The following is a 12,961-nucleotide window of genomic DNA, read 5'->3' as shown; positions in this document are numbered from 1 at the left end:
ATTTGATAAACTTCTGAAACCAATTCTTTTATACGGATGTGAAGTATGGAGATTTGGAAAAAATGATATCATTGAACAAGTCCACCTTAAATTCCTAAAGCATTTACTACACATAAAGAAATCTACCTCAAGCATGATTGTGTACGGTGAAACTGGAAGATATCCATTGGAAATAAGCATTAAATATCGAATGATATCATATTGGTGCAGACTGCTTATAGATGAAAATAATTTATCATCAATCTTATATAAATTTGTATACTTCCAATATCACACAAACGGTGATGATATTTTATGGATAAAGAACATTAAAAATATATTGGACAATGCTGGATTTTCAAACTTATTTCATGTGCAAAATTCAGATCTCACGAAATGATTACCAAAAAGTACCAAGCTTCGATTAATTGAACAGTTTAAACAAATTTGGAACTCAGCTATTCAGAACACATCAAAATGCATTACTTATAGGCTCTTTCAGGAAAAAATGGAATTTGAAAATTATTTCAACACCATCAATGACCGAGACATTTATACACTTTGTAAATTCCAAACATCATTTCATTGACTGCCTATAGAAAAGGGGAGATGGCATAACATTGACAGAAGTGAAGAAAATGTCCATTATGTACGAACAGAGATATCGGAGACTATGACGCTTGAATTTTTTTATTCTAAAATTTATTATTTCGGAGATGGGCATGATTTGGCGTTTGTTCCGGTCTTCTTGAAGCATAATCTCCAGCGATTCCTGTTTATATCATTTCAAACAATTTGTGTGACACATTCTAATTATGAATAGATATCTATGCCCAGTCAAGCTTTTGAAAAAGCTAATTATACTTATTCATGTTATTGATTTCACACCAACCAGGAAGGTATATGTTTAAAATGCGGTACATGTGTAGTTTCGTGAGCTTGTAAGTTTTGATTGTTTAGGACAGCAATAATGGCAGCTATCGATCAGAAATTAGATAATTTTATATCAGTGGCTCATGGTTTAAAATTTTGTGTATCCGGATTACAAGACTTTATACTTGACACTATGGAAACAACACATAACAACATTTTACAACAGATACCTGTAGGCTTAAAATGTACTATAAACTGTAGTAGAAAATACGGAAATGGTTTCAGTCGGTGGTGCAACATATGTAGAGCATGGAAAGACGAACTTCATAAGCTTTGTCGATATAAGAAACAATGGGACAAAATCAATTGGAAGGAGATCGACACCATAGACTTTCCACACTCGACACCAGATTCATATGAAGCTATATCGAAAGTTTTTGTTCGTGATCTTCGCCACCTCAGACAAGGAATTTATCAAGATATTGGTGCGATTATATCCTTGTTTATGAATATGAGAGCTTTTTCGATTGATAAACAAATAATGGCTGAAATTCAACGGCATAGAAACGAAAGTTTTGGTCATAATTATAAACTTAGTGTAGACGAAACTGAGAAAAAACTGTGCTTACAAAGCTTTATTCGGATTCTACAAGACCGAAATATATATTGCAAAGAAAGTGCGAAAGTTGCAGTAGGCCTGTTGGAGGAACTTGTATCATCGGAAGGATTTCCTACCTACCTCTTACAACAACAAGCCTCACAAGATACACTTATCGTCGTGTCATATGTTTTCGTATGTCATATGTTTTCGTATCAACCACATTTCGTCGGTTTCGACTGCATACGCGTACATTGTGGCATGTTTTTCTGTTTCTATATTTAGAACAACAACACCACTACAACTTGATATATTTAAAACATATTCAACGTCGCTTTTTAAAGACGTTAGAACAAATTAAATAAAACTGACCTATTTAGCCATTTTTATTTAATGTCAAAAATACGCATCACTAGAATAGTTGTGGAAAAAAATTCTGAAGGGTTAAAATAAAGTCCAGATATGTTTTTTGCAAGTCAGACACCGGATCTTCAAGACGTATGACTGTCATGTGTTTTTTTGGCCGTTTTAATTACAAACCATCGAGTTAAAATTAGCAGGGTTCTTATATAAAATGCTTGTTCAAAATCTAACTATTAAATATTTCATTGACAATTTTTTTTATACATCCTTGATACATGAAGATGAAAACAGTCTTAACTTTTTATATTTAATCATAAATTTTGAAAACTGCATTTTATTTTTTGAAAAAATAATGTATTTTGTACAAACCAGGTGCCAATCTGAAATTAATCAAAATCTAAAAATTTCATCACACGAAACACCAACCTTACACTTTTTACTAGTAATTTTTTGTACTGAAAAGTATTTAATAACTTTTTTTAAGATTTAAGCGATCACCCGAACCACGACTTTAGAAAAAATGTATTTCCGGATTTTGTAGTCATTTCCTGTCCGTGTACTGATCCAATTTTTATTTCATACGAAAACATATGACGCCGTTTTTTTGACATACAAAAATCGCCAAGTAATCGGAAACAGTAAAAAATCGTAGAAATCATTGACAAAAAAACTAGATACCTAAAATCAATCTACAGGACATGCTTTTTAAATTTGAGTAAACACCTAAATAAAAACTCAACAGTAAAAATCGTAAGCAGTGAAAATTGTTATTAGTACGAAAACACATTACACGATGATATATTAGTAAGAGATGGTATTGACGAACTTTTCCCTTCTGCTGATTTACAGATCGTAGCATTTGTTTCAGCAAGAGATAGATTCAAAGACAGAATCAACAATATAATACTGGAATCAACTATTAAACCGAAAAGAGTAGCTACACACCTTATTTCATCGAAGAAAAGGAGTGTTCTAAAATATCTAAGTCTTCCCTTGATTTTACTGTACATTACCTTTTCATATATCTCGCTAATGAGGATGGATCCATCGAATGAAGGTATAGATAAAATAGGGTTAGCAAATATATATTGAAGTGCTTTAATTTCCCCTATATATGACAACTAGCACACTTGTTTTGCCTGGCCTGCGACGAAATTCATAATGCGCGAGACATGGGTATTTGATATGGTTTAAATTTGCATCCGGCGACGCCGATAATGTAGACATATGTATTTAAGAAAGTAAAAGTCATATTTTGTATGGAGATACATTTTGCGAACAAACAAAAGTCAAACATATTAGTTACATAGTCTGCTGGTGACCTATTACGGTTTATATGGGGTCAGTAAAATTGGGGTGAGAGCGAATTAATACGATATGTATGGGAATTTACTGACCCCATATATATATATATCGTATTAGGTCACTCCGAGGAAAACTCAAAACGGAAAGTCCCTAATCAAATGGCAAAATCAAAATCTAACACATCAAACGAATGGATAACAACTGTCATATTTTTAATACTTGGTGTCATTAACCTTTGGACAAGTGCAAATTAACTATGTAAACATTATACTTCAAACTTTGAAGTATTTTTTTTTTATATAAAAAGTATCTATGATATATTTCTGACTTAGTACATGCATTTTCTAATGTAGAAAATTGTGATTTGAACCTGGTTTTATAGCCAGCTTAACATCTCACTTGTATGACAGTCGCATCAAATTTCATTATATTGAAATTGAAGACCGAAATTTGACCTATAATGGTTTTCTTTTTACCAATAATGACTTAGATAGAGAGTTGTCTCATTGGCACCCATACCACATCTTCTTATATCTATTAGCAAATTTAAAGTCATTGTTCAGGGCCTCCCTGTTCTAAAAAATAGTCAGTTTGAGAACAGAAAGGCCATTACAATTACTTCAAAATAGTTTCAAATATAATTTATTCGGAAAAAATTCGGAACATTCAATACCACAAAATGAAGATTGGGATTGATTTTGCGGATGATGGTCCTAACCGTTTAGGAATTAGGGATCCAAAAAGGCCCAAACAAGCATTTTTCTAGTTTCAGGATAATAACTTGTGTATAACTTGATTATTTCAATTGCTCTGAAATTGTACCACAATGTTTAAAATACCACAAGGAGAAGGTTGGGTTTCATTTTGGGGGCTATGGTGCCAAGAGTTAAGGAATTTAGACCCAAAAATGGGCCAAAAATAAGCATTTTTGTAGTTTCCAGACAATAACTTGTGTTTAAGTGTATGCATATCTCTGAAATTATACAGCAAGATTCCATACCATAAAAGATAGGCAGGGATTGAGTTTAGGTTAAATTACCCCAAACATGCAGTAATAAGGGACCAAAAAAGGGCAAACAACAAGCATGTTTCTAGTTTCCACACAAAAACTTGTGTTTTAGTGTATGAATCTCTCTGAAATTGTACTACAAGGTTACATACTACAAAATAGAGGCTGTTGGGTTTGGGAGAAATTTCTCCAAGGGGGGGAGGATACAAAAAGGTTGAGGGTGGGGGATTTTTTTTAAGTGGTTCATATTTAAAAAAAAATCAAATTTCAATTTTAATTTCAGTTTCTTTATGTTCTCTTTAATAAGGTGTTAAGCAAATAACGCACATTGTGTTTGAAAAGCTACTGATCAAGTAACAGATAAAAGGAATTCCATTTCCATATAAAAAGTTAACAACATTGCCAATTGATAAAGAACAGATAACAAACAGTGGGCATCTTCGTTAGCCAAGAGTTACGTGACACTATACAAATCCTTGCATAGAGGAGGGAACTGGATCGTAACACTTGGATAGGGAGGATAAATTTTTTTTACAATGAACTGGAATATGACAGTTGTTGTCCATTCGTTTGAGGTATTTGAGCTTTTGAATCGCCACTTGATTAGGGACTTTCCGTTTGGATTTTACTCGGAGTTCAGTATTTTTGTGATTTTAATTTTTGAAAACAGTTAACAGTTTAGACATTTTTCAAATAACGGTAAACAACACTTTGAAATAGCCCAGAAAAGGGTATTGCCCACCTCTATTGACACTAGTGGCCTATCAAAGTGATTAAGTCTTCAATATTGTTAGTATTTAGAACACACTTCCATTGTTCTATACAAAAAACAAAAGCGAACAATAACAACTTGTTACTTTAAACATGTTTTAGGAATTTATGTCAATCGTTCATCACCAATTTCTTCGTCTGTTGAAACTTTAAGATTTGTCATCAACATTGTGTTGTTTTAATTAAAAAACAAATACTAACCGTGCATTGAAACAAGCCCGCCTTCTAACCTATTATAGAATCATATTCAAAACAGTGTAGCTGTGGCCATTGATTGACAACCTTAAATTATTCCATTGACTGGGGCAGATTATGTGAACGTTTGTCTGTAACGACCACTGCTCACTACTTACTTATTATAGAATTTAAGCTGTGGGTCACCAAAGGTTCTTAACGCCTTTAATATTAAAATAATTCGAAAAATTATTCAGGAATAACTTTATTTTTTTATTTATATTATTGATACAAATCAAAACATCGTGTTATTCCTGATTAGTTTTTCTAATTACTTTATTTAGGTGTTGAGAACCTTTTGTGACCCCACAGTTTAAGTGTCTTTAACAAGTACACAGTGAGCAGCGGTCGTTACAGACAGACGTTCACCTAATCTGCCCCAGTCAATGGGATAATTTAAGGTCGTCAATCAATGGCCACAGCTACACTGTTTTGAATATGATTCTACAATGTCTTTATCGGGGTGCTTTTAACCAATTACATTCCTTGAAATGTATAGAATATAACTTGTATATAATACATAGCAGAGATCTTGATCTTTTGAGATCCTTGCATTGTGAACTTAGACGTCAGATCGTGGTCAAATGTTTTAAATTCTTAGATCTTGCACCAATTGTCTGATGTTACCAATTGTTTCATATTCCTGATTGTGACATTTTTAAAGAGCGTGGTCTCTTACGGCGGGCAGTGCATGCGGGAGCTTTCAACTTTCCTGTTATCGCGTCTCCCTCGTGCAGGTTTTGTATGTTACTTCGATTTTTCTCTTCGACATACGAGATTAGAGCACAAGTAAACTACTGTTGCATTAAATAATCAATAATCAAATCAAATATTTTATTGTCATATAAACTTTACAGTTTGTGACCAACATATATTAATACAATAAACACAATAAACATATATACATACATATTAAACATACAAAATATCAACAGCATTAAAATTTATAACAACAAACAAGTTGTTAAGAGTCCCCTGCCCTCAGTTCTAATGACTTTTTCAAGAAGGATCCTAACTTATTTGTTTGTAAAGGCGATGATGGATTTAGTAAATAATGAATTTTTTCTTCTTCATTTAAATTATTAAAGTTATTATTTTCTGTACATATGTGATGAAAAAAGTCATTTCTTAGAGTTTTATTATACTCACAATATAGTAAAAAATGTTTCTCATCCTCTAGTATTTTACATTTATTGCAAAGACGTTCCTCTCTTGGGATTTTAAAATATCTCCCCTTTTCAATAACACTTGACACTGTATAAGTGAATTTTCAATAACTTAGATTTGTTTGTTTGCTTTATTTGATAGAAAAGAGCTACCATTTATTTATTTTTCAAACACTGCAAGATAAATTATCTTCTGACACTAGAATGGATATTTCAACGAGAAATGGTCCTATTTTTCTACTAAATAATCTGTATCTTTGGCGTAAAAGTTTATTCAAACTAGATCAATAAGTATTATAGGAAGTTGGAGGTGGAAAGACTTTTTTAACTGTTTTCTGATATTGTTTATTTAAATTATAGGTTGTTATAGTATGCGGTTCTTAGAACACTGGAAAACTGATTTGGACTTTGATTTCTATGTCCAAACATTGAATAACGAAAGTTTTATAGAAAGACGCTGGCTTAAGGATATTATTGACAAACAATTACTAGAGGCAAACGGAGTTTTATTGACAGCACAAATGGGATATGGGAAATCTTCCATTATTTCCAATATAGTGTGTGCCAATAGGCTATCGGCTTGGTATGACTTTCGGAAACAGATTCTAGCTTACCATTTTTGCAGATATGATATGGACATGTCCGTAAGTGCTGGCACATTCATTCGAAATCTTGCTAGTGCAATCGTCAAACTCTATCCTGAAATGGGAAATGTCATCTTAGCTGATGAAGTTGCGACTGATTTTCTATACGGGACGCAATGCTATAAAGACCCAATATCATGTTTTGAAATGTCAATTTTAAACCCATTACGGGATCATTGGATAAATCGGAATTTTATAATCATGATTGATGCACTGGATGAATGCGATACTGCCGGTAGAAATACCTTGTTTCATTTTCTTTTGACTCAAATCCAAAGATTTCCCCCGAATTTCAAATTTATTCTAACTTCAAGAAAAATTGAAAATATTAACAGACATTTCCAGTTCCTAGATGAAAAGATAAGGCAAGTTTATTTAAATACATCGGACCTATTTAATTTAAACGATGTAAAACAATACGTCCGCATTACCAGTAAGCTTACTGAACCGCAGATCTCAAAACTGACCGGAGCTGCAGATGGTAATTTTCTTCATGTTAAACTATATTTACAGTATTGCAAGAAAACAGATAAGTTTGACTTTAGGAATGTACCAAACTCTCTTGCTCTGTTATATCAATTAAATTTCAACAGAATTTTTAAAGATTCAGAGAGTTTATTTTATGATTTCTTACCAGTATTTGAAGTATTGTGCACTATTCAAAATCCTATCGACAAAGACCAGCTTATAAAAGTATCACAAATGGAGGGAACCAGTAAAAGGAGGCAGCTAGAAACACTACTTGGAAATGAATTGGGTCATTTTCTTAAATTTGAGGATGGAAAAATGTCGTTTTTTCACAAATCTATTATCGACTTTTTAACTGATGAAAGTAGAAGCAAGCTGCATATTTTTGTTCATAAAGAAAATGGACATAAGTTGTTCGCTGAATATTTGCTTGGAAAATTAAAAATGAATTTGACTTCAAAACATAATTTGATAGAGATCATACATCATGTTGCTATGTGCAGCAATGTTAAGTACGAATCTATGTTATCTGGTTACGTCAGAGACTTATTGAGTAGGGATAAAAGCTTACACTTGCAGCTTCTCTATCAAGTTGTTTGGAAATATAACGATTATAATACGACGGAACTGTTACTTAAATACATTGGTGTAGCTGCAATAAATACAGTTAACGCTATGAACCAGTCCCCAGCGTTTATAGCAGCTAGCCAGGGAAATGAGTTGACCTTAAAATGTTTATTACGAAGTGGAGCAAACTCTGCTTTTTCCGTCGTTTACGACTATTCATCAATAAAAGGTACCTTCTATTTTAGAGATCAAAATATACAGTTTTACTCTAACGTCAGTACTAATCATGATATAGTGAAATTGTGCAAATATATATATTTTTGCGGTTATACTCTCTTACATATCGCCACCCAAAACGGACATACATATGTTGCTGAAATGTTGTTACGGCAATATAAAGCGCTCGTCTATTTAGAAAATGATATGCACCTAAATGCTTTCCATCTTGCTGTAGAAAATGGTCATTTGGATATAGTTAAGCTTTTTCTTTACTACAACAATAGTTTTGCAGACACCCATTCTTTATACAAAGCAAGCGAAAATGGTCATGAATCGATTTTGAAATTGTTGCTTGAAAACGGGTCTAAGGATCTATGTTTACTTTGTAATGGTACGTTTTACTGGCTACCATTACTATCCAATAGACAACAACAAACAATTAAATTAAATAAGATTAGATCAGAACTAACATATCATCAAGATGTTCATATGAAAACATTCTTTTATGACGATTGGCGATTGATCACGTGCGAGACGGCTCTGAATGCTGCGGTACGGAATGGTTATTTTGAAATAGTTAAGACACTTTTACGAGAATCATCCAGCACCATTGATTGTACAACTTATGACGGGAAAACTCCTTTAATGACAGCCGTGAGGTATAATCGTACGAACATTTTTTACCATTTATACCTAAATGGAGCCAATAAATCAAAAAAATGTGTTCATGCCTATGATTTCTTTTTAGTGCAATCAAAGTTAGGTCGATCAGAATTGGTATTATTAACTGCCGAACAATGTCCCGTTGGAGCAACTGTTGCTCATGTTATAGCGATGCACGGTAATTATGACATGATGTTATTCATGCATAATAATGGATTTGTTGATTGGGAACACAGAGATGCCGATCAAGCAACCCCGCTTCATCATGCATTTTGCCATTGTAACTATTACTTCATAGTTCTCAATAATATGAAAAAACTTAATTTAAATTTTTCCGCTGAAACTGTAAATGGTTCCAGCGTGTTTCATTCTGCAGCCATATGTCGGTCTTTCACGTTGGATCTCTTTCACAGCAGAAAAGACAAATATCATCTGAGTATACCTGATAGTCTTGACCATAAACATAGAAGTATTTTACATTACATCATGCTACTTCCGTTGAGACAAAATGATATTGATCTAAATAGCGGTTTTACCGAGGATGAACTTATTGGGGCAATATTTAAGGTTTGTCTCAACTCTAAACACAACTTTCTCCGTACTGATAATGAAGGAAAGAATTTTCTTCATTATGCTGGTAAAAGCGGAAATTACTTTGGATTTCTTGATGCATTTCATGCTTTATCTAGACATGATGTTATCAGTCTTTTGACTCAAAAGGACACAACTGGAAAGACGCCTGTTGACGAAATATTTCAGGCAATGCAAAAACGCAAAACCGTTGACCCTATACGAATTCCTAAAGGGTGTGAAATTACAGATGTTTTCTACACAAAATGTCCAACAAAATTTCAAACTATTTTGACGAATCACGAGATGTGTATTTTTAAAACACTGATTTTTCTACACAAAAAAGAAGGGTTTGAAAAATTTAATGTTTCAGAACTGCTAATCATCGCAATTCTTAAATCCAGAATTTACCCGATTTTGATGTTTAAAGTGTATGCAAAACAACAGTTCCAACATGTGGTGGATAACAATCCACCATTACTGCAGTTCATTACAGAATATGAGGGACCAAACATTGCCAATTTTTTTTTGACGAAAGAAAATTCTCTAAAATGTGATAGCAGCTTTAGTCCTCTTCATGAGATTCTTATGAACGATCAAAATACTCAATCAGTGTATCATAACGACGAGTTTCTAAACAAATACTTGAAAGATTACTCCGGCAAATTGTTAGATTCATGTTTTGATAAGGATGGATATAATTTGCTTCACAAAGCTGTAATGGGAGGTAATTTACTAGGAACACGATTCTTGGTTAAAATTGGAATGACTATTTCACATTTGTCTCGTCATGGACAATCAGCTTTGAATATTTCAATTATCAAAGCGCCTTTTCTAGAAAATGGTGTCGTACCATTGCGCAATAGTAATAATTCTAAATTTCAAGTTTTGCAATTTATTTCGGAGAACATAACTGAAGAATTGATAATTGATTTAAGTAGGACTCTGAATTATGATGAAACGGCTGAGTTTTTATTGAAAAATCTGTATACATCTAGAGGACCACGACGAGAAGAAATCCAAACTCTTTTGTGTAGACCTAATGCACGCCATCTTAGTCTGGTACATTTAGCAGCAGCCAAGGGTTTTATACATTTCCTGAAAAAATGTACCTTGTATTTTGGTTCAAATATTTTGAACTGCAATGATTTTAACAAGATAACGCCGTATTATTTAGCAAAGATTTACAAACAAGAAAGTGTAATCAAATGGATGATTAGCATTCGTGTTCCCAGAACCAAACCGAACTTGGAAATTGAAAGTCTATTGATTTATTTTATGCTTTTCAGTAACAAAAGACAACAAATGTTTGATTGGACCTGCCGACTTCAGTATAGTTTTAAACATACTGGTCTCATACAAACGCAAGTTTCGAAATGTAGACGTGCAATTCAGGTCCAAGATAACTTCCTGTTATATAAAAATATATTTAGGGACATTTACGTTCGAGTGACTTATTTGGTTTTAAATTCCATGAAGACCCTTCAGATTAAATCAAGTTTTGGGATGTGTCATGTTGATAACACGATGCATATTTGTTCTGCTTTAGTAGACATGAACAATTTAATAATACGTCAGTTAAAGTTATTACGAAAGCAAGCCTATATAGGTTTAAGAAAATGGATGAAGTTTGACGATCATGATCATATGTTTATATACCAGAGTGCATTACGTCATATATTCAATGAACCGGAACGGAAATATTTGCGCGAGTTATCATTTTATTCCATTGTAAGTCCTCGGTTTCGCTATTTAGAACAACTTGGACGAAAGAATTTCATTCATAATCAATGGTTAACCCATTTCTTGGTACATCTAGAAGAAACAGATGAAATAAGTTCCAGACTTTACTTTGAGTATGAGAATAGAATAGTATCTTGGCTTAATTTGAATATAATGTTGACTGGAATTGAAAATCAATATGACGAAAAAAATAAAAATTATGAATTGAAATTAGAAGTCTATAAAAAACAACCTAATAACCTTTGCGAATGTGAAGATCTAAAAAGTGCTATAAACGATTTTCCCGAAATATGTAGTATTTTGGATGTTTATTGGCTAGAACACAATTGCATTATAGCCATGAAAAGGTATGGTATAACTCAAATGTCTCCTTCCGAGATACAGAGAAACCGCCAGGAGTTTATTGTCCGTCTACAAGAGGAAGCAAGGAAGGACCTTAATTTACAGGAAGGTGTCAAACTTTTTAAAAAAAACATGTCGATGTTTTTGTATTTCATGCAGTTTATACCAACTCACAGAAAATCTTCTCTTTGTTTGAGATTTATGATTGCACAAGCAAAATATGCAGAGAAAATGAAATTATAATTCCTTACTATCCATCTCTCAAAAAAAGGTTTGGTGTCATTCGTGAGCATTGAAAAACAGTTGAAAAGAAGTCCAAAATTTCCAAGATTTTTCCCGAGCCCAATATGATAGCTTTTATGCAACCCAATAGTCTGAAGTATCTGATCCGATAAGTATACTTGGAGAGTGTCGTTCGTGTGATGAATAACGCTGCAAATGCTGCCTCCAGATGCATCACTCGTCACATTTTCACAGTAAGGCAACCGAAAATAACTATAGGATATTTTGCAATCTAACCTTCAAAAGTAAGAATGTTATTTACATTGACTTTTGTAGAATGTTTGTTTTGTGGCCTCCAATATGTTAGTAAGTCAAAGCAGTATTTTATTAAACGCCTCAATGGCCGTAGGAGTGACATCTCTAAGAAGCCACTTCTCCCAGTAAGTCAAAATTTCAGCCAGTCGGAACACAAACCTTGTGACCCTAACCGCATGAAACTCCTAGTGATTGAACAGAACATTCACTGGAGTGATGCAGAGCGAGCAACGGGTTCGGAAAGCTTTTGGATAAAGGAACTAAATGTACATCATCCAAATGAAATCAATAGACATATTACGAAAAGGTATATTCACGACGCTGAGGTTGACAAATTACACTTTAAATGTGGGGACTGCGTCAAAACATAAAAGAGATTACCTGTGTATACCTGTGTATACATAGAATGTTATTTGAAAACTGCATTGATTTTTTTGGAGGCAATTTCGTATGGAACGAATATTCAATACTATTTGCACCTTAAGAAATATAAGAAATAGATATTAATAAATTACATTATATTTTTTTTAGAGACTCTAATGCAAACAAATGGGAGGGGAAATGGTCATAAAAATGCAACGGAGACACGGGGTAAATACTTGTGTGAAGTTTTCGGCGAGCCTTTGATAGACCATGCAAATAATCTTAAGTATTATAATCTGCTTTATACTTGCTCGTGAATATATATATATGTACCGGTCATTTTTATATACATGTGTAGTTATGAAAAACAAACAAAGTTATGTATGTCTTTTGATCCATATCTAAAGGGGTCTGCTTTAAAACGCCTAAACACAATTGTTATACAATTTAAACTTGAAACATGTTGCATTCTAGTTTAAAAAATTTACTCCCGGTCACATAGCTTCGAGGGCATGTATATTTTCCTTTATATCCTTCCAACTTTGTC

The 12,961-nt window shown here is 33.1% G+C and overlaps 1 protein-coding gene across 1 annotated transcript; it reads left to right on the top strand.

Annotated features, from left to right (window-relative positions):
• The first annotated feature begins 949 nt into the window (after positions 1–949).
• LOC139504781 (uncharacterized) lies at positions 950–12,336 on the top strand. The gene is made up of 3 exons (XM_071294764.1): positions 950–1,645; positions 2,588–2,870; positions 6,659–12,336. Exons 1-3 carry the CDS (start codon positions 950–952, stop codon positions 11,755–11,757), a joined length of 6,078 nt encoding a protein of 2,025 aa, XP_071150865.1. The 3' UTR covers positions 11,758–12,336.
• Positions 12,337–12,961: the final 625 nt, after the last annotated feature.

This window comes from Mytilus edulis, chromosome 1 (assembly GCF_963676685.1).
Source record: "Mytilus edulis chromosome 1, xbMytEdul2.2, whole genome shotgun sequence".
NCBI classification, from domain to species: domain Eukaryota; kingdom Metazoa; phylum Mollusca; class Bivalvia; order Mytilida; family Mytilidae; genus Mytilus; species Mytilus edulis.
Note: the sequence above shows the minus strand (reverse complement) of the source record. Positions and strands in the feature narration are given on the sequence as shown.

Coding starts and splice junctions, on each gene's coding strand:
- LOC139504781 (XM_071294764.1), top strand. CDS start 950: ATGGCAGCTATCGATCAGAAATTAGATAATTTTATATCAGTGGCTCAT. Junction 1,646..2,587: donor TCGTCGTGTCATATGTTTTC/GTATGTCATATG, acceptor AATTGTTATTAG/TACGAAAACACATTACACGA. Junction 2,871..6,658: donor GATGGATCCATCGAATGAAG/GTATAGATAAAA, acceptor TTTAAATTATAG/GTTGTTATAGTATGCGGTTC.